The sequence below is a fragment of the Ascaphus truei genome, chromosome 4, assembly GCF_040206685.1.
Source record: "Ascaphus truei isolate aAscTru1 chromosome 4, aAscTru1.hap1, whole genome shotgun sequence".
Lineage (NCBI taxonomy): Eukaryota > Metazoa > Chordata > Amphibia > Anura > Ascaphidae > Ascaphus > Ascaphus truei.
The window spans coordinates 341,825,188-341,847,138 of NC_134486.1; the positions used below are offsets into that span (position 1 = coordinate 341,825,188).

At 38.7% G+C, this 21,951-nt stretch overlaps 1 protein-coding gene across 9 annotated transcripts in view; it reads right to left on the reverse strand.

Moving 5' to 3' along the window:
- MLIP (muscular LMNA interacting protein) overlaps nt 1-21,951 on the reverse strand; it is a 304,176-nt gene that overhangs the window by 175,010 nt on the left and 107,215 nt on the right. For 8 of the 9 annotated variants that reach the window (XM_075598169.1, XM_075598166.1, XM_075598168.1 and 5 more), the window contains exons 2-5: nt 9,052-9,210; nt 7,245-7,640; nt 3,244-4,803; nt 1,269-1,340 (exon numbers count right to left, since the gene is read on the reverse strand). In XM_075598169.1, the coding sequence (XP_075454284.1) occupies nt 1,269-1,340; nt 3,244-4,803; nt 7,245-7,640; nt 9,052-9,210 (2,187 nt within the window). The remainder of the gene's footprint in view (nt 1-1,268; nt 1,341-3,243; nt 4,804-7,244; nt 7,641-9,051; nt 9,211-21,951) is intronic. The other variant, XM_075598171.1, reaches the window with a different exon arrangement.

Consider the following 21,951-nt stretch of genomic DNA (forward strand, 5'->3'; position numbering starts at 1 on the left):
TCTGGAAACAGGTGTTGGGGGCGAAGTGAAGCTGGGCCCCACAGCAATCAGAGACCCGGGCCCACAGCAAGCAAAGACCACAGCAGCCGGACTCTGAAGTTGGGCCTGACCTCTTGTCGGACCCAACTTCCAGCGCCCCCTGCTTTGCAGAGTTTAGTGGAATGATAGTTCCACCACTGGTCCCATTTTAAAATATTCCAAGGTTAATCTTTACAGTTACATTTTAATCTTACATTTACAATATGGGATATTGTTAATCCTGCTTTTGTCATGGTTACTGGAGCTAACATTTGGTGTTTTAAAGTGAGTACTAGAACAAATCTAGTTATGTTGAATGTAAATATTGAGGTCTTAAAGATGAATCAATTCTGTATGTTGTTGACATCTATATTTTAAATTAAATTAATTATTGATGAGAATTTCCACAAAAGATAACGAGCCCTCATCTCCATCCAAACAATTTGACGTATTTAGCCATCCTCCTACCAACCCATGTATAGGGTTTCTATATTATTTAGTTTTTTTCTTTGAAGTAGATATTTTAGCTACAGTATATATCTGTCACTGGTTATTTGTTTTATTATTTATACACTTGCTACAGTATGTTAGATATCGTATAATAATACATTTTTTAAACATGCTAACTCAACCAAATGGCTCTAATGAGCTACTATAAAACAAAACTAGGCCATGGGACTGAGTTACTCCACTGAAGACATGGTACATTTCATAAAATACGTTAAAAAAATGAATTATGGGAAATATTCTCTTCCGTGTTGCACGCATGTACGCACTTTTTTCTAAATATATTTTTACTATTAAAGACTTTAACGCACTATGGTGCTCTTTTTGCTCTGTGTTTTCCCAAATCTCTTACTAAAAAGACGCTCCCATTCAGAATTCATAAAATAAAAAAAAATCTGTAGCTTCTTGAAAAAAAACAGATATGACTATTGAAGGATTTTAGTTCCAGCCATTCTGGACTAATGTGTATTAAAAACAGTCTATGAGTACCAGCCTGGGTATTATTGTGTTAGCACTAGCAGCCATAATAACTGGGTCATTGTATACACTGTTCCTAATCCAATACATATTATATGCGAAAGTAAAATTGAGTATTAATAGCACTGGAGAACCAAACGCAGTGTGTCAGAAAGCACAGCTCATTTTTATTACGAATTTCAGCAACATTCTATTATAGTGCTGTTGGCAAATAAAACAAATACGCATCACTTCACCAAGACCTGTGTTTATAAATTAACACTAACCTTCTGATCCATAAGCAATGTATTTGTAGGAATTGCTGCAAACGCCTTGTAGCTTGACTTGATCTTGTATGACTAACAAAAAGGCATAATAAAAAAAGAATTAGGAAACATAGTTCATCTTAAACAATTATTTTACTAATTGCGTTAATTACTGTAATTTTTGCCTTCTTGTAAATATTGTTTTAATTTTTGCTCTGATTTCACTCATTTGTGTTACTTATCTCTGTTTTAGTTGCTTTGCATTTTTTTTATAAACATGCAATCAAACTCAAAGCAAATAATTTGGAGGTAAGAAGTAAACAGTATTCTAGGCTATCATTGTTTAATGCTTCCAGTTAGTACCATGTCTTCTCAATTATGAAGATAGTGTGGTGATATTGCAATGAATAAACTTTAAGGTTGCATGTTTTATTAGAGATTATTCTACAGGTTACAGCAAAAACAGCTTGCCATGTCTTAAAATAATAGTGTTATCAACTGCTACCAATCTTTACTGTGAGCTTCATCGTTATTGTGAGAACATCAACATATCAAATCCCATTATGATTCAAAGGTTTTACTCTTTGGGTCTCACAATCCAACTCAATCCATTGCTAGACGTATGGTGAAGCTTGAGGCAGGTTGCAACTCAGATATAGTTAGGTAAGTACAGTAAGTAAGAAAAAAGTCAAAAGAAAATGTCACCAAACTGCTAATACTGTATGTATGGTAGCAATGCACACAATTCCCGCTGAAGTTCATGGACCAGGCAAAAGTTGCCTTTTTTTACTATGAAAATCATTTTTGGGCCCAAACATTAACAGTATATTCTTAGGTCACATAACCGTACATTTAAGTTACATGACCCTTTGTATTCTGCCATTTTTTGCAATTCTTGCACAAACTGAAGAAAATGTGAACATTTTAAGCATTGTCTCTTCCGCAAAAGAACAAAATGTAAGCAAAAAAATATAACAAAACTATTTTTTAAACCATAGCATATCTCTACTAAACATACTGCATTATATGGTTACGCTTGAACACCAAACTGACACAAGGAGGATGTAAACCATTGTGAAGGACTTGCAATGTACAGATGGAAGGACAGATGTAATGCACACACTGTTTGGACTTTAAGACCACAGCTCAGCAATCTATAGTGTTTAAATGTAACTCAAAACCCACCAATATACATCAGAGAAATAAAAAAAAATTGCTATGTTTTAAATTTGTGCTTTTCAAAATAAACATTTTTGTTAAACTAATTATTAAGTATGTCATAGGTAATCAATTGATAAGGAAACAGTGCCGTGAATTTAAAGATATACAGAAATGTATTTTCCAAGTGTTAAAGTTATAATAAAAAAGTTTTATCCAACAAGCAATCATGGCTTTCACACATTGGTAATTAGACGCCATGTACAGTAATGTAAGCAAATAAATTGCCCTCCAAAATTCTGCAAGTGTAACTCCAAAAAGGGAACCAGATGCTATTTGATGTGGGCTCCCAATGTGTCTGTATTTAATGTCTCTTTTATTTCAAATGTAACACCACATTTTTGCTTAGTCCCTCTTTCAAGTTACACAATGTACCTAAAATTTTAGATTTGCTCACATCCAAAGGCCATGGCACATTTTTTATTTATTTATTGCACTTTATCTATCTATTATGCTGTATACTGCCTTCCTTTCCAGCAAAAGTGGGTCAGCATGACTATAACATGCTAAAACTCAGCAACATCATGCCTTTACAGTACACATACAGAGGCAGTCAGCCTGTGTATCAAAGCAAACTGGTGCAATTTAGAGCAATGCAACTGTATTAGATGTTCACTCATCACCATTTTAAATACTTTTATTTAACTGCATATCTGAACTTGCGAAAACATATTAGAAACAAATGTTGATATGATAATAACATGCAGAAAACATAATCCATTAGAGTTATATTAATGCAATTTTAATGCATGTACATGCGTCTGCTGAAAAGGGATACCTTTTTATTGTCAGGGTCAGAACACTGTGATAAGGACTGTGTTGAGGACAGTTCACTGGATCTTGACAGGCGTGACCTTGGAGTTAGCTGAATATTATCAGGTGAAGTACACTTTGGCTCATATGTTCTTGGCAATTCCTCAAGACTGAGTGAGTTGGAATGAGATCTGTAATTGGTGTACAATGATGTGGAATTCTTCAATATTGAATGTATATCTTTATTGAAGAGCATTTGAAGTGGCTTGGAATCAGGACGTGAAAAAGGATGCTGGTCTATTATGCTCAAAGAGGGGGAAGAACCCCAACTGATATTTTCAAAACGGTTCTGAACTGAAGGTTCCCTTAATGTATAAGTGGTTGATCCAAAATGGTCAGTAGGAACAGTATATTTCTTAGAATTTGATGAAATATTTTGTCTTTGATTGGAGGGATAAGAACGAGAATGTGACCAATTAGGTGAAATAGCAGATGGGAACAATGAAACTTTTCTTGACTTCCCAAGAACTGAATATTTTTTTAAGGGCTTATGTGTGTCTTTCTTTAGAGGGGGTTTAACATTAAGTGGTGATATACTTTCTCTAGTAGAGTAGGGAGGAGTTGAAATCTTGTGCTGTAATAGTAAAGATGGAGACACAACTGTCTGTTGAGTAGCCAGAAGATTTGCAGATGTCTTAAAGTGTATTGAGTCTGGCGAAAGTGTGCTATTAGGCCTTTTTTTTAATAAGGGATCAGCATGTAAGATATTTGACTCTGAAACTGAAGGTAACATTTTAGATTCATATTTAGCCTGTTTCTGAAACTGTGCCATCTTTGATTCTTCTGGATTATCAAGATTAAAACATGAAAAGGACTTTCTAGGTATAGTAGATGCTAAAGTCGTTTTCTGAAGAAGTGATGATATTGGAAGATCTGGTTTACAAGCAAGATTAAATTGATAGAAATTAGGAGAAAACGGTCTTGATTTCCCAGATTTTAGTAAAGAAGTTAGAAATGAAAGGCGAGATGACACAGGTGAACCAATTTCTGACCTTGAAGTAGGAGACACTGGGCTGCAAGGATCGTTTGTACTGCATATGGTTGAAGATGAACCATAAAATGGTGATTGTAGTGGGCTGGGGCTTCGACAAAGAGAATGTGTTATGATCCGTACTGGTAAAGGTGACAATGCATTTGACCTTGCACAAGTATCAACAGGAGAAGCCGGAGCATATGGATTTTGGTTCTCTGTATCATTTAGAAAATGTGAGGATTGCGTTATGCCACTAACTCGAGCAGGTGATGCTGTTAGTTGTGTATTGATTATAGAGCTTGGAGCATTTGTACTTTGCATGTTAATGGACTTAGATGTTTGTGAACTTCTCTCTGAAGTCTGTTCTTCCTGTGTATTTGCAGGGGCAAAGCAAGTTGTGGTATTTTGAAAGTATGTGAAATTTTCGTGCTTTTCAGAGACATAGCATATGGGTTTCCTGCTATGTTTTACACTTCGATTAGTTGAGCATATTAAGTTCATATCTTGTGGTTTAAAATTAATAGGAACAGCAGTTGGCACAGTTGAATATGGCTGGAGAAAAAATAAAGAAACATTAAAAATTGCCTTTAAGAAAAAACTATGATTCTGTGTCCTAAACAGTTTATGCATTTGCCAGTTGGTGGATTTTTTTTTTTAATACAGTAGCTCTACCTGACCAATGATTATTCCGAAAGGCAGTAATTTAGCCGGAAATTGATGGCAGATAAGAACAACATGGCCCATCTATCCTGCACATTTGTCTATATATTGTAATTTCAAAATACAAAAGAATGAAATGAAGCTTATTTGTTTTACTGTCTAACATAATGGTTAAGGAACATACACTTATGTTTTTCGTTAGTGCCTCCTAAACAACATACTATATTTGACTTTGTTTTTAAACATTATTAATAAACTAATAAATGTAATAGACACTACGGCAAAATAAAGATTGCTTTGCTGTAGATAGTGGAGAATATACAGTAAACATGACTAAAACTGTGTGAGTAATGCTAATATGGCTGGACAAGCCCTTGCTGAACACACAGTATTAGGGAAACTGGTGATGTGCTGCTGTACTTTTATAGAAATCCCTGTAGCTGCCTTATCTTGTACATAAACATGTAAGGTTAGATAATATAGATAAGTCCTACGGTATACAACACCAGAGAGAGGTTGTATTATCTTCCTGGCACATATTACACATACCAAAACGCCATGTGGTATACTGTCCAATTTAATAAAATATTAATATGAGTGCATTATTTATTTACTTGAAATGACACCATTATTTCAATGATTTCAAGGAAAGAATAATGGTAAGATTGTTGACATTTTAAAATTCCTTTCTGGATATTTCTATATTTAAAAAAAGGGTATCTGTAGTTGAGCTGACTAAAGATAAATACTCTATAAGTTACAACTTGAATAACTGGCTTCAGGCTCTAACTCTGTTGCAAAATGTTTGGTTCAAGGCAGCTAACATAAAGAACACAGAATAAAAAATAATTTTAAACCCCTTCACCCATTCAACAGAAAATACCCACAACTATTCTTTGAAAATACAAACTACAGTTTTTACTATTGTAGCCTAGTGCCCCTGGCTATCGCCTTTTCACTGGCCTCAACACTATAAGTCCAGATAGGAGCAGGCAGTGTTGGGGTTAAACTCCTGCACAGGGCCTAGCCCGCAGTTGCAGCCTGGATAGCTACATTGTTGTCATATCCAGGGGCAGGCTTACCGGCAGTTTGGAATGTCATACCTGGGGAGGGTACTGACTGGGTCACATGCAGATGGTGTGATGCCTGTCAGTACCTTGACCTGCCCTGATATGGGGCAGGGTTACAAGCCCCTCCCTCGAGTATAAAATCTGGCACTCTACCAAATTGTGGTAGTGTTTGTCTTCCCTCCCTCAGTGGAGTGGAAGTGATCCCCCTTGCCCCATCAGGGGGTGAGGTAGCTAAGGACGGGCTCTTGGGGCTTCAAGCCTCTTTGGTCTTCTCCAGGGACTGTGGAGGATGACTGAATACCATCAATAAAGACCCAGTTATACAGCAGCTGGTGTGAGCCTGTTACTGGGGGGGAGTATGTGCCTGTGGGAACCTATCCTATCTCTGCCAAGACCCTCATAGGATGGAGGCGCTGCACCAGAAGAAAACACCTGCCCTGTTGCTGCTCCCAATTCAACAAGCGGAGGCCTCAGACCTCCTGGAAGACCACAGGTGTTCTAAACAGCACCAGAGCACACCCTGTAGATACCAGATCTCCTGCAGGGGGGGAGGGGAAGAGGTGCTACACTGTAATTTTTTTAACATATTTAAAATTCCTAAATGGACAAATGGGTAAGTATTGTTAGGTAAAGATTGACAAAACGTGCTTTAATCCTACACTTCAGAACCCAGCTACACAATGCTTAAGTATTAAGTCTACATTTATGAACAATAAAAAAGCTAACAAATCTTAAATAAACCCTAAATAGTTGAGAAAAACTGGTTAATATACATTAAAAGTGCAATCCACTTAGTCGACTCATTGAATTTCTTAGGGAACTCTGAATGATGAAGTGTTTGTCTATCAAATGTTTTATTTACTCTTAGCACACCCTGGTGTTATAAGAGAAATAATTAAGTTAAAAGGAAGTGTAAGACAGGACTCTGGCTGTATAAGTACTTGCTGAAAACAGTGATATCTCACACACAAGGGAGTAGCCGAGGAAATCAAGCCCATCCCAAATCCAATTTAAAAAAATAAATATACAGTAGGTGTCAGATTTGGGTAACTACCTAGATGAGACCCCTTGAACATGTCATTGGAATCAATTCACTTTGGTCCTAATAGGAATTGACCCTTAAAATAAGATCAAGCTAAGCAAGGTTAGGCCAACTACTGTATACTGTGCAAAGAATGCTAAATGTATAGGCCATGGAGATATTATTTTACAGTCATGTGTAGTCTCTTAGTAACCCTAATATGGTATTTTCAGATACTTTACCTGCAGTTCTTTTTCTGGACAATCGATATAATTCAAGAAGTCACTATGTTGTGCTTCAGGGACACATATCTCGTTAACATTTACTTCTGCTAGATTTCCCTTAGGCTCTGGTGTAGCTGATACTTGCGTGCCACTGGATTCATAACCTTCTTCTTCAAAAGACAGTATTTCATCTGTTTTCTTCATTATGTCATCTTCACCTTCATCAGAGTCCATTACAAGCACAAATTCTGCTATGAAAAGGTCATTTTGCATCATATCCTCAAAATTACTTGAGGACACTTCTTTTCCTGGAAAAATGTGTTCAATGGTAGATGTGGGACAAAAAGGGTCTAATGAACCTTCATCTTCCCCAACGATGCTTTTTTCTGAGACGTGTTCAGGATATTGTTCAGGCTGCCAAAGAGATTGTTTGTAACGTAAACACTGTAAATGCTGCATGGAATAATATTAGTAACAATTACAAATATATTAGCATGTTTTCTTATGTCTACTAAACATATTTGCAGCCTGTCTTCTATACTGCTGATTTGTGGTTGATTAAAAGTTAAGACAGGGCAAGGCTATTGTTTTGCAAGAAACAGTTTTACAACAAATTACATTAGGTAAATATAATAAAAACAACATTTGTTATCATGGAGATAATAAAAATGGAAAAATTGCATTCAAATATTTACACTTGTCCCCCACTTTTCTTAAAGAAATTTAAAATAAAGAATGTAAATATGTAAATATACTGTATGCTCATTTGCATGTCTTAGGCAGGTCTGCACCCAGCACACAGCACTTCCACTGCAGCAAGGGATTCTGGGAAATGACATGCAAATGAGCACACAGTGCCACTTTTTGCTTCAAAAACCATTTTATACATGGTTTATATTTACACTTGTCTTCCTTGTTTACAAATTATGCTAATCTCCTAGATTTAACCTATTGAACATGTCACTGTTATTAGTTCTTATTGAGCAAGGAGGGACTGCACCTTGAAAATGCAGTTTTAAACCAAAGGCATTAGATTAGTGATTTAAAATGTCCCCATCTCTCAGTTTACATTGCATTTAAGATGAATACTTACAGTATACTGTACCAGTGTCATTTTCATAAAAAAAAAACAATAAACAGTAAAAGACTTGATACAAAGGAATTTTATGTCAAAGCCATCTTTTTATGCCTGGGTATTGACTCTTGTGTTAAGTATATTTTTTGCCTAGGGTCTTTACATTATTTTGTATACTATTTAATGTTTATTGTTAAAAATGTGATTATATTTGAATTTGATTTTTGCTATATCTTGTCTTTAATATAGTTTGATATTTTTCTATATTGCTGTTTTGGTCTATTTATTTGCTATAGCCTTCAGGTCCAATATATTATATAATTATTTTATTAGCACTACATTCGGACAATGCTTTAGTGTACTATTAACACACGTATAGATCCTGGTTTGTTTTTAAATGCTTATATTTTATGCTGCTAAAAAAATATGCAACGTATGATGTAAGCTAAATAGTTATTGTGAGAAAATGTAATTAAAAATACTCGATAAATTAAAGACTAAAGCTTTTATTCAATGTGCTGTAAATCTACTTTCCCGTGCTTGGGGAGACTTTCATGTGATTCAAGTGAATGGACTTGAATCCCTTCTCCAGCACTAATACGTTTCTTGACATGCTATGGAATGGGGATCTAATAGTGAAATAAAGACATAAAAGAATATAAAAGGTGTGTGCAGATCTTCTTAGGGCTTTATCATTCTAGAGGAGAGGAGGTCTCTTAATTATGACATGACAATCAGTTTCCAGATTACCTTGTGTGTCATTTCTTCTTTTCTACAACTGACCAATGTCTTTACAATTTTGGGAATAAATGTAGAGTCCTTTCCAACCTGCACCTGGGTGGGAAGTGTTCCAATGATTGGCACAAAAGAAAAGGTCAGAGGTTGGGTTCCAGGTTCAACGGGCGAAATCTAAGTAAAAACGTAAAAAATGATTGTTTTAATATTTCTGCTTATGATATATTGTCACAAAGACGATACATTTTACAAGTGTTCTGAAATGTGAACATCAAATATTAAAAGTACACATTTATAACATATTTTCAGTATCTGAACTATGCTCAGTTAATTAGTTGCAAATGTCACATCAAATATATTGTAATAGATATCCCTGGCATATGATGGTTAGCTCCCCTGACACTATGATTAAGTTAATGTTATATAAGCAAATACTGTACTAAGAATTCAATGCAGATTTTCATCAAAAACCTTTAATTCTTCTGAGAATATACTGGAAAATATAAATGTTGAAAGGTGAAGATGACACTTCTCCATGTCTACTAATGATCATTATTTTTTGACAAGTATTCATAAATAACTGGCACCTGCACTGCTATATGATTTGCTTTTACATATAATCATTTATATTTCTTTTTCTCTCACTTCCCGCTTTGTCCTAGATGCACTAAGCTCTATAAAATCAGGGAACATAACATAGCATTACCTCAAACAGGAACAGATATTATGTACCCCGAGTTAACATGGTATCCACAAAACGAACTAGATGTGAATAAAACAACAATGTCCATACTATTGTACATCTCATTAGAAGAGGCATAATGTCACATTATTATTGCACAACATTGCATTCTCTTTGACTCAGAAATAGGTTATAATCTCGAGTGGGGAGAAACAGTAGAGGACAGAAAAATAATGCTGGGGAATAATGCTATATTATTTAAATCATGCCTTATTATGGTGTTACACCCAATCCAGGACCTGCAAAATTCCTATTCCAGTGTCTGGGTGGGAGTAACGGCAAATTTAGCTATGACAAATGATGTGGTGAATAAGTGGATAGGAAATGCTCTGATAACGTCTCACTTGCAAATCATAATCCCCAATGTCCTTTATGGTCTTTACATTATTCTTAATGTAATATTAACTTAGGTTAACATCATGTTAAGTGGTTTAAAAGAGTTTAGTGCATCCAAGCCTTAAATTATAAGCCCTCTAGCGCATACTCTCCCATTTCTCATTAGTCGCTTTATCTCTGAAAAACACATACAAATGTACAGTAGCAAGAGTTATTGATTCCGCAGTCATGATATGGTGGGATATTCTGTATCATTACTGCCATTGAATCCTATGGAAATTCATGCAAAATAAAGCAGTTATCATTTTTAGTTATAAAAATGTTTTACCAGGAAGTAATACATTGAGAGTTACGTCTCGTTTTCAAGTATGTCCTGGGCACAGCGTTATAAAAAAAATACATGGTTACATTAAAAGAACAGAGCTAAACAGTCAGTTCACAGACATTTCATGGACAGATAGAGTTGGAAAATTGGGTTCAGGGGATAAAAGGCTTGTGAGTTTCAGATTGAAATAGAGCAGCTTTAACATCACTTTAACATCGCCAAACATCAGCCAAAGGCAGCAAACGGCTCACACCCTTTGGCTGCCCTTCGGCTGCACCAAAACCTGTCTGCCTTTGGGGCAACGCAAATGTACACTACGGAGGTTTAGATTCAATGCAGCTGTGAACAAACAGTTCTTTGTGTCCTCTTGGCTCATAAACATTCCAGTGGGTAGGGTTGACGTTCCACAAATTACAAGCATACAATGGAGTTATCAGTAGGAATAATAAAGCTTACATTACAATGTATTCCCCTTTCTAAGCAATGTTGCCTCTCATTTCCAAAGTATTAATCACAGCTACAGTATTAAAAATAGCTAATATTATAAATACGTACATAGTTAAAAATAGTTAACATTAATAGCTGACATCTCATTGTTTTGCCTACATGAAATATACCTTTCAAAACATATTTGATTGATAATATTTGTAATTTAGTAATCAATTAATTATTCTTCTACTATATTATTATAAAAATTGCAGTGGTCTCTTTGATGTTAATCCTAGCTACAGTATAGAGCGTATGACAGCTTCACAACAATCTAGTTGGGAAATAAATATGGCCTCCATGTCTCTCTTACTCCCATGTGAGAATGAGAAGCTGCAATTCCAACGAGGGATGACATTTCAGAATCCTGTATCATGACCCTGACGGCCATCTTTATTTTTTTTAAAGTAGCAGAAAAATATGAACTGCTTTGATAAACTGGAGAATAGTCAAGGCCCCTTAGGATTTATTGGCAAACGCCAGGAGGTCAAACTGCATGGCAGTTTCTAGCATTTAAAAGGGATACTGATCCTCTGATTCACTCATCTCAGAAGAGGTAATGATCTTTAAAGGTTAAATGTTATAGTTATCTTTTGTAACTAGAAGTTATCCTTTCTGCAGTCTCCTGCATGTTGTACAGATGTAAAGTAGTAGATGTTATTGCACCTATTAGCGCAATGTGATGCATTAACTCTACCGCAATATTTATATCAGAAAATACAGCTGCTTCGCTGAAATCAATGGTAAAACATGTGTTCTCTTCAACGCATACAATATTTGCTGTGTGTTTTTTGTGTTAACTTTTGTTAACAGGGATAATACTGTCTGTTACATCTGTATGTTTAGTGACACTGCCATACAGTTTAATGAGCCATTATTTAGCAATTATGGACGATATTTCTGGAAGACATACTGTATCTTAATCTGGATGTCTACATAAAGGTGTGAAGTTAACTCCCACGTGTTGTGGTTGAGTGAGTGCTTTATTTTTGAGACAAACTACATTTCTAGTAACATTTTACAACACAGCTTTTGATCCTCTCCATTCATACAGTATTTGGGTTTAAAAATCCCCCATATGGCCACGGGGGGATTTATCATAAATCATAAATATAATTGTAAACAAACAGTTATGGTTACACAAGTCTCTTCATCAGTTTTGCCGTACAATACAATGTTAATGGCCAACATTTTTAATCACAAGTTCACAAGCAGTTTGTGAAGTCTAACTTCCTCCTCTGTCCCTTCTCTCTCTTCTCCATCAAAAGCCCTTTAGAGTCTGGTCTTAAAGAGTTTTATTAAAACTATGACTTCATTGCTGTCCAATACTTTCTGTCGACCAGGGACCGTAGATTCAACAGACACAACTCTTTCGTCCTTGATCTACTGAATTATGTTCTAACACATAATTACTTTGTTTTTGACGGGCTTTATTACCACCAGACCCAGGGTACCGCTATGGGCACTGCTTGTGCCCCTACGTATGCCAACTTATACCTGGGCTGGTGGGAGCGTATCCACGTTTTTAATGAGGATTACTCTGTGTACACTGACCACATTTCTATGTGGATCAGGTACATAGATGACATTCTGCTCCTATGGGAAGGTTCCACTCAACTACTCCATGAGTTTGTGGAGAAATTAAATACTAATACTCTGAATTTGAGGCTCACGACTGTGCTTAGTACCACCTCAATAACATTCTTAGATCTGAACATATATATTGATGGTGAACGTAACATCCAAACAAAGGTTTATAGGAAAAGCACAGCGACTAACAGTCTGTTACTAGCTCAGAGCCAGCACCCTAGAAGCCTCATAAGTGGCATCCCCATAGGTCAGTATCTCCGACTTCGGAGGAATTGCTCCACGACTGAAGAATTTATAGTACAATCTAAAGAACTTCGGTCTAGATTCCTCAACCGTGGCTATCACATCAAAACATTGAATAAGGCTTACCATCGGGCACTACATTGCGATAGGGCTTCCCTCCTGTCTAGAAACAAGACAAAATCTAAGGACAGAACAATTAGAGTCATTGGCACCTTTAACAAACGTTGGTGGGCCATTAAAAAGATATTCGCCAGACATTGGCATCTCTTACAGGCCGATGATGATTTGGCACAGGTTATAGGCCCTAGACCCATGATCACCAGCAGGCGGTCCAAAAACCTACGGGACTCATTAGTGAACAGCCATTTTCAACGTTCCAGAAACACAACTTGGTTGAGCCCTGTGAAGGGCATGTACCGCTGCCAAGGGTGCAAAGCATGCAGACACATAAATGTGGGCAAAGTATTCGCCAATCATGACAACACATCACATTTTTCTGTGGACAGTTTCATCAACTGTCGGACTCCCAACGTTATATATCTTATCACATGCGAATGTGGTAAGAGATACGTTGGAAAAACAACTAGACAACTACGCAGACGTGTTTTGGAACACATTAATTCCATTAAACACTCTGCTGAAACATCTGTTGCCAGACATGTGACACAATACCACAATGGCGATACCAATGCCATCAAATTCATGGGCATTTACCAGCTGAAATGTCCCATGAGAGGGGGCAATATTGACCAATCCCTGCTTCGGATTGAAGCAGAATGGATTTTCAAATTAAAAACCAGGAGCCCCAATGGACTCAATGAGGGGTTTACTTATACACCCTTTATTTGATCAGGAAGGTTCTCCTGGTTAGACTCTGTTATCTATCCTGTGTTCTCCTGTTGTATTTAAATGGTCTACTCATACGCTATATATACTTCTATATACGAGCAGCCACACCATTCTCCATGCCCATTGTGTTGTTTCCCAGCATTTGATATTGAAAGATATTAGAATATTACCACCATATTAATGACTATATTACCAAAGTTCTAAACCCAGCGTTGGGCTTAGTCGTTATGTATGCTATATGTGTGTAGAATAGTAATTACACAATAAAAATACCACGCAAAAATTGCTATATACATATACATAAATTGGTTTTTTATTTTCTTTATTCATCCTATCACTACCTCCAAGCCTGACACATTGAGCAGTATATCACTATGGGGGAGTATATACAATTTAATCTCTGCAATTATACTCTGCACAAAATATTTCCATAAGGTACTGTAGACCCTTACCCACTATTAACTGATTATTATCTGTCACATATTAAATAACACCCCTTTTACTTGCCAACATCTAGGGTATGAGCTTTTAAAGATTATCTACTATCTATACATCCAAAGCTCTATATGTACCCTTTATGGCTTAGATGTATATCATGAGCATTTCCAACCATATTGAATGAGGACAGATCGATTGAACAATCAAAATCACACTGTTTATTAATAAGGCTAAATATTTGTAAGTGCCCACGCATGCGCGATATGAACATTTCTATTTTTGACGAAATTTTCTAAGTCCCGACGCATGCGCATTGCGCGTGACCTCAGACAGCAGCAAGCCATATAATTTTGGAGTCCGAACGCATGCGCAATATGCCTGGACTATGGCAGTACTGTTGCCTCAGTCTCTTACACATGCGCGGTTATATGAGTTACTTTGGAGCCTCCGTGCATGCGCAGTCGCACGGGCATCGGGCTAGAGCCTTTAAGTCTTCGCGCATGCGCACTGCGTAGACTCTGATCTAGTAACTTTTACTCTAGTGCCCACGCATGCGCAATATGCTCTACTTTGGTTTGTTGGATTCTCAGAGTCCACGTGCATGCGCATTGGACTCTAATTTCGCCGATTTATGCCACACTATTATAGAAGCCCAAAAAACGCTCGAATTAACATACAAATTCAGCACTATTGTTGTTGAATGTGTGGGAACTGACCCAGAGGTTTTAATTAGCATTTTTGAAGTTTGATGGGTTTAGTTTGGTAGCTGACCAACTGCGCATGTGCACCAGCTGGCAATTGTTCAATCTGTAATCAAGGTACTGTTTGGGTATATAAGGGTTCATTCTTCCTCCCCCCAGCAAATTTGTCCCTGAGGAAGCTCCTTTGCTGGAGGGAAACGCGCGTTGGACGCGCAATGTTGTCAGTCTCCTACTTGGAGCTGCTTTTATGTAGTGTTCTGTGTTCTCCTGGCTCTATCTATGTAGATCTAAATTGGTTACCTTTACTAACACTCAGTGCGCAAGCCTTCCTGCTTTCTATATGACATGTTCATTTGGAGTGTGCTGTATAATGACTCACTGACCAAAATGCTGTGAACAATTGCTTCACTATGCTGTGAATCATTTACCCTCCATTATCACACTATCAGTTGCACTTCTATACCTAGTGGATGGTAATACACTTCTAACTAACATCCCTAAGTGCTCTGTGGTTTATAAGTCCAAGCAGGACTGCAGTATTTTCACGATACAATCATTCACTGAGTTTGTTAGTTATATTTATATATATACATGTACCTGGTCTCATAGGTGCCCCAGAGGGGTTTATACCCTGACTATTAGCGTCTTGTGTCCTGCTATCTCAACTACAATTCGCTGTTTGAGACCATTCCAACGCACATTCACTGACACGGACGCTTGGTCTTGTTAATTTAATTTATTTTTAATGCACAATACACGACGTTTTGGTAACATATGTTTTATGTAAATATATTAAAAGTTAAATTTTAAATCAAGTAGGAGTGCAGTATAGTGAATTCTTTTAGGAGACACATCCATTTTGTGTTTTCCTTCCCTCCCTTTTTCTGATTCACTTTTCAGTTCACAGTTTGCACCCACTTTTTTCATTACCATATATTCACTCATTATTTTGTTTCAATTGGTGTGGTATTGTGATCACTCCCTAACCCTAGTGTTTTCTCTTCATTGTGGAAATGTGCAATTTTTGCAATTTTGTTTAGCCCTTTATAAGGCTTGGCGAAATATTACGAAAGGAAACAAAATTAGGGGGGAAAAGACAGTAAAAATTGGATAGTTTCGCATCTCGAAATATAATATTGTTCCATCAGTAGCAGAGTTAACCTCTTCAGTGCAGAGCACCAGGAATTAACAGACTTGAAGGGATTAACTGTGTATCGAACACTGCAAAAAAATCTCTTCATGTACTTATGACTCGCTTCCTAATTTTGCTCCCTTCTCTATGGTACATCTCTCCTTAGGCCCTCCCTTCTCTATCTTTTCTTAAGTCCACCTTTGATGCCCCAATTTTTTCTTCCTCTATAACGTTCCCTTGGCATCCTAAGGCCGTGCTTATAGTGCCAGCGACGCGACCGATGACGTCACCAGTCGCCGTCGCCATTGTGAAAGTTATATTTTAAGTTTAGGCGACATCGCTGGCTACAAGGCCACTGACATCACAAAAGGGGAGGGCAGAGGCACGGAGAAGCTCCCGATTTGCCGCAAGGGGAGACCGTCGCAGTAAAAATCAAATATCAGTGACTAGCAGATTTTTGGTAGCACTGTCGCTTTGTCGCTTTGTCGCCGTCGCGTGCACTATAAGCGGCAACGACGGCGACAATGCATTTGTTTTCACGCGACGGACGCATCGCCGGCACTATAAGCGCAGCCATACTCCAGTCTGGCCATTGTACATGATTATGAATCTTTCCCTGCTAGTTCTTGTCCCTGTGGATTCTTTCTGTTATCAGCCTTGCTGCTGGCAGACTGATGAAGTCATATGACACCAGCCATGAAGTGCCATCAGCTCACTTCTTGCAATGGCATCATGCAACCTCACCAATTTCCCTGCTACAGGGCTGCATAAAGAAAGAGTTCCGGGAAAGTGATTGAAGACAACAAAAAACAACCTATCCACACACCCAGCCAGGCCAAATTGCTGAAGATTGTTTGTCTTTTTAGGCGTCTTCTAGAACCACCAGTATAGATAGAAGGATCACAATACATCTGAAGAAGAGACATGTGAATCATTGAAAGATTTTGTGCAACAATTAAAAACATTAAAAAAAAACAGGCTAAACTATTAAAAGATATATAAGAACCTCCAACAACCTTACTCTTCAAGACCAGGTGGTAGTACAACTGTGCACTATGCTAAAAGGACCAAGCAATATATCTCACATTTAACAAATAGCCCTAAAATTAAATGTAATTTCCTGTTCTCAAATAATCCTAAATGTGACTTGAAAAACATTTTTTTTCCTATACAATTTGTTGCCCTATATTACACAATGTAAAAAAACAAAAAAACAATTTTCAGCTGACGGCCACAATTTTCCAGCAAGCCTCACATGGCCAGATAATAAAAAATTGGGAGGTAACGGTTTGCTGTAAACTGCACATATCATCGGATCTGTAGCTTTCTGGAGATGGCTCTATTTATATTTACAAATTCCACACTGTGTACTATTTATTCATATATATTTTTTAAAGGTTGCACAATGTTGGAACAGGTTTCATGAAGTGACTTTCAAACTAGAACTATATAGATATATTTATATATTTCTGAACAAACAATGTGTAGATAATTATATAGATGTAGCCAATGTTATTTCAACCAGAGGCACGTTGCAGTGAGACATACACAACAAACTGCGGGAGAAGTGGCCATTGTTATGCATTAGGTGCGTGTGAGATACTGTATGGGGCTATCACACCATTTCACCTGCACAGCACAGTGGGTAGCAATGAGTTGCAATGTCATTGCTTACATCTGTAGGTGTACACAGTCTTAGCAATGTCCAAACCCACCACATTGTATACACACACACATATTTGTGTAATTTGGAGTACTACTGGATGTGTGACCTAACCTATACTTCAAGTGACAAAATGTCTCCAATGTTACATCCAATTTGACAAATCATTTAGTACATTACTATATATTTTATCTGTATTCTTTCCACATAAATATACAGAATTTAGTTCAATACTTTGGCCAACATATTTTAAGCCTACAATTACATCATAGTAAACCCATTTCAGTAGGTCCTACACTACCAATATTATACGGTCTTATGTACTTCTTCAACTGCATAGAGATGAGAAAGGGAAAAAATGCTGAAGCCAACTGCATGGGGTGTATACTGTAGCATACTTGCAATGCCTAAAAGGTTAAAATGTTAGAAGCACTAAATGTGCTATGTATGAGCTACAGTGCAGTTAAAACTGGTTAAAAAACAGAAGTGCTCTGTAGGAGATGTGTGCAGAGGTAAAAATAGGGAGAATTGGTTTGGGGAAACAATATAAGCTGTTTATTAGCTAAACCTTTAACATAAATAAAAGCTTGTGTTGAGCAAAAACAGTTAAAGGAAAAAAAACAAAAACAATGCTACAGTAACTCACATTGTGAGCACTGACTACACCATACCAGACCCTACTGTATCTTTGGGTCTGGACTTTCAGCTCTTCCATTCTCCTTCCATCCTTTTCTTTATCAATATGTATCTGTGAATAATTAGACATGTGTTTTTCCTTTTTACAGTGTTTTCAGAATGGCATAACACCTTAAAATGTCAATGCTAAATCTTCCTCTAGCAGACTGAACAGATTCTGCAACTTATCCATTGTGTATTGTATACTGTATGTTTTTTTGGTTGATTTATATGATATGACATGTTGTTTGCTGCTACTGTATTTGTTGCAGTGTGGTCTAGTTTTCATAGACAATTCTATGTCAGGCTGAGAGGGCTATACATCAAGGAGACTGTATGAAAAGCATGGAGTATATCAGTAATTTACCAGTCTGCCCATTAATACCTACTTAAAATAATGTTTTCTTATTGCTTCACAAACCTAACACTGTAGATGGAATGTACAGTATCTTCATAGATTAACTTTTATTGATGTGCTTTTAACTAAAGGATGCTTTTAAAGTCATTCCAACTTATTTTTACAACTTCATACACATCTCTAATATTGCAAAACATAAATTCTGAATACATAAATTTCAATGAATTTTAAAATCACTATATTTTAATTTTGTGTTCCCTCTTTTCTCCTTTTGCTCATTTTCTCTGCCATGATCCTTCTTATATTTAGAAGGTTTTATATGTATAACAGGGTATGTCCATGTGTACCTGTTTCCCTCCACATATTATATCTGCTATGTAAGTCCTGTTAAGATCCAGGCCTTAGCAGGTTAATCTATGGGCCAATGACCCCCCTTCTGCTTCTCTAGAAAGTGAAGGAAGGTAGGTGGTGCCTAATGGCCTGTGTACAGCCCCTTGTAGGTGGGTACAGACCATGAGCTTGCCCCTTCCAGAGGTTTCTAGGGGAGTAGCCTAAAATTAGAGAGAGAGTTTCTATGAGTCCTCGGGGAGTGAGGAGGGAGAGAGTGGTCCTCCCCTGCTCCTCAGACAGCGAAGTGGGAGCTGTGAGTCTTCCCTATGGTGGGGCAAGCTTGCTCACTTTAGGTTGGCTAGCCTAAAGACCACCTGGATTAGAGCACTATTGATTAAGGTGCACCATCTAGACAGCTTGGGGCAAGTATATATATATATATATATATATATATATATATATATATATATATATACTTGCCCCAAGCTGTCTAGATGGTGCACCTTAATCAATAGTGCTCTAATACAGGTGGTATATATATGTGCTGCTAGAAGAGCTGATTCAGAATGTCCTGCAATAAAGTACACTTCAAGATACTTCTGCCTCTAGTGTCAGTTCCTGGGCAGGAGGGAAGTCATTGTGCAGTGATGGGGGCTGACACCCACACTCCGTGGGTTCCATCACCGCTGGAGGCGCTGACACCACCATGAAGAACCCAGAGACCTGTGCGAGCCAGTCCTGTTCCTGTCTCTTTACCGTCTGGCAGACAACACTAACACCACCCTAACTACTGTTACTAGTTTTAAATACCTGGGCATGTGGTTGGACTCCCACTTAACATTCGGAATGCACATTGATACCCTGACAACCAAGACCTATGCCAAACTAGGGGTACTTTACAGGAACAAATCCTCCCTAAGTCTCCTGGTCAGAAAGCGTATCACACAGCAGATGTTAATGCCAATTATTGACTATGGAGACATAGTATATGGCTCGGCACCTCAAACCCACCTTAGCAAACTTGACTCCCTCTACAATTCAATTTGTCGTTTTGTTCTCCAATGCAACTATAACACACATCACTGCGAAATGCTCAAAGAACTAGATTGGTCATCACTCGAGTCTAGGCGCAAAGTTCACCTTTCCTGTCTTGCCTTCAAATTCTTTATGGCAAGCTACACAGCTACATGAACAAGCTCCTCACCCCTACCACATGCAGCACCTATCACCTGAGATCAGACTCCAAAAGACTGTTCATGATCCCAAGGCTCAACAAAGTATCCGGACGTTCCTCCTTCTCCTTCCGTGCACCCCAAAACTGGAACAACCTACCAGAGACTCTCACATCACCACCAGTTTGTTCTTTCAAATCTAAGGCTGTCACACATTTTAACCTGGTCTGTAACTGTTTCATACGCCCATAATATTTATTATCTTTAACTGTGCATGCAATGTCTTGTATATAATGTATACCTGTTCATTTATGTAACTATTTGTAACCATGTATTATTTGTCTTAACTCTGTGCCCAGGACATACTTGAAAACGAGAGGTAACTCTCAATGTATTACTTCCTGGTAAAATATTTTATAAATAAATAAATAAATAAAACTCAGATCTCCTGCAAACCTACAGGTAGAGCACCATACAGTCGTGGTAATGCAAACACTCCCATACACTCGTCCCTAAGTGAGGTTTGGGGGGGGGGGGGGACGTGTTACATATGAAGTAAATATTCTGTGAGATACCAAGTTAAATGTCACAACAGGTAATTATCAAGCAGCCCCCCTAGCCATAATAGGCACTACTAATTATTATGGTGCCCGGTCTACCTACATTAGGCTAAGGCCCTGCTCCCAGAGTCAGCGCGCCCGCACTGCAGACAGGCGGGGCGCTGACATACACAGACCGCGATATGCAGTCTGTAGGGAACGGGAGCCGGAGCGGGAGGTGGGCGGGAGTGGGAGGTTTGAGCGGGAGGGGGGGCGTGGCTTGAGCGGAGGGACCCGCTACTCTCCCCCCCCCCTCCACGGCTCGGGCTGCTGATTGAAGGTAAGTAAAGCAACACACACACACACACATACACACAGACAGGCACACACACACATGCAGGCACTCATACACACACACAGACAGAGGCAGGCACTCACGCAAACAGGCACACACATAAACACACACAGACAGGCACGCACGCACTCAGACACACACACAGACAGGCACTCAGACACACACACAGACAGGCACTCACGCTGCTTTCACTCCACACTCCTCCCCGCTCCCCGAAGCCTCTCCTCCTCCCGAAGCCTCCCCTCCCCATTGGCTCACAGCCACACCACGTGATGCGTCAACGCTAGGGATCACCATTCTCTTGTATCCCATAGCGGCTGATGCGCCACAGCGTGTAGTAAGCTGTGCAGCCAGGGGGGACCGGGACCGGCTCCGCAGGATTCCCCTGCTGGTGGGGAACTCGCATGTGGCCACCCGCGCCGCCGGGCGCACCGGGTCCCAGGCCTTAGGCTTAGTCCACGCTGCCGCAAAGCTCGCTCATGCTTGGAGAGCAGTGACGTCACCAGCTCTCCAAGCATGAGCGATCGCTGTCCTGCAACATTTTTAGAGCAGGAGCGGGGGGCGTGGTTATTATGGGAGGGGGCGTGGCTATTACAGGAGGGGCGTGGATATTACGGGAGGGGGCATGGCTATTACGGGAGGGGGGGTGTCATTGGCTGCATAGGGGCTGTCTGTGTTTCTGTGTGTTTATGTCTCTCTCTCTCTCTCTCTCTCTCTCTCATCCCCCCATTGCACTTTCCCTCCCCCTCATTGCGCTCTCTTTCTCTCTCTCCCCCCATTGCTCCCTCTCCCCCCATTGCTCTCTCTCTCTCTCCCCATTGCTATTTCTCTCTCCCCCCATTGCTCTCTCTCTCCCCCCATTGCTATCTCTCTCTTCCCCATTGCTCTCTCTCTCTCCCCCATTGCTCTCTCTCTCTCTCTCCCCATTGTGCTCTCTCTCCCCCATTGCTCTCTATCCCCCCCATTGCTCTCTCTCCCCCA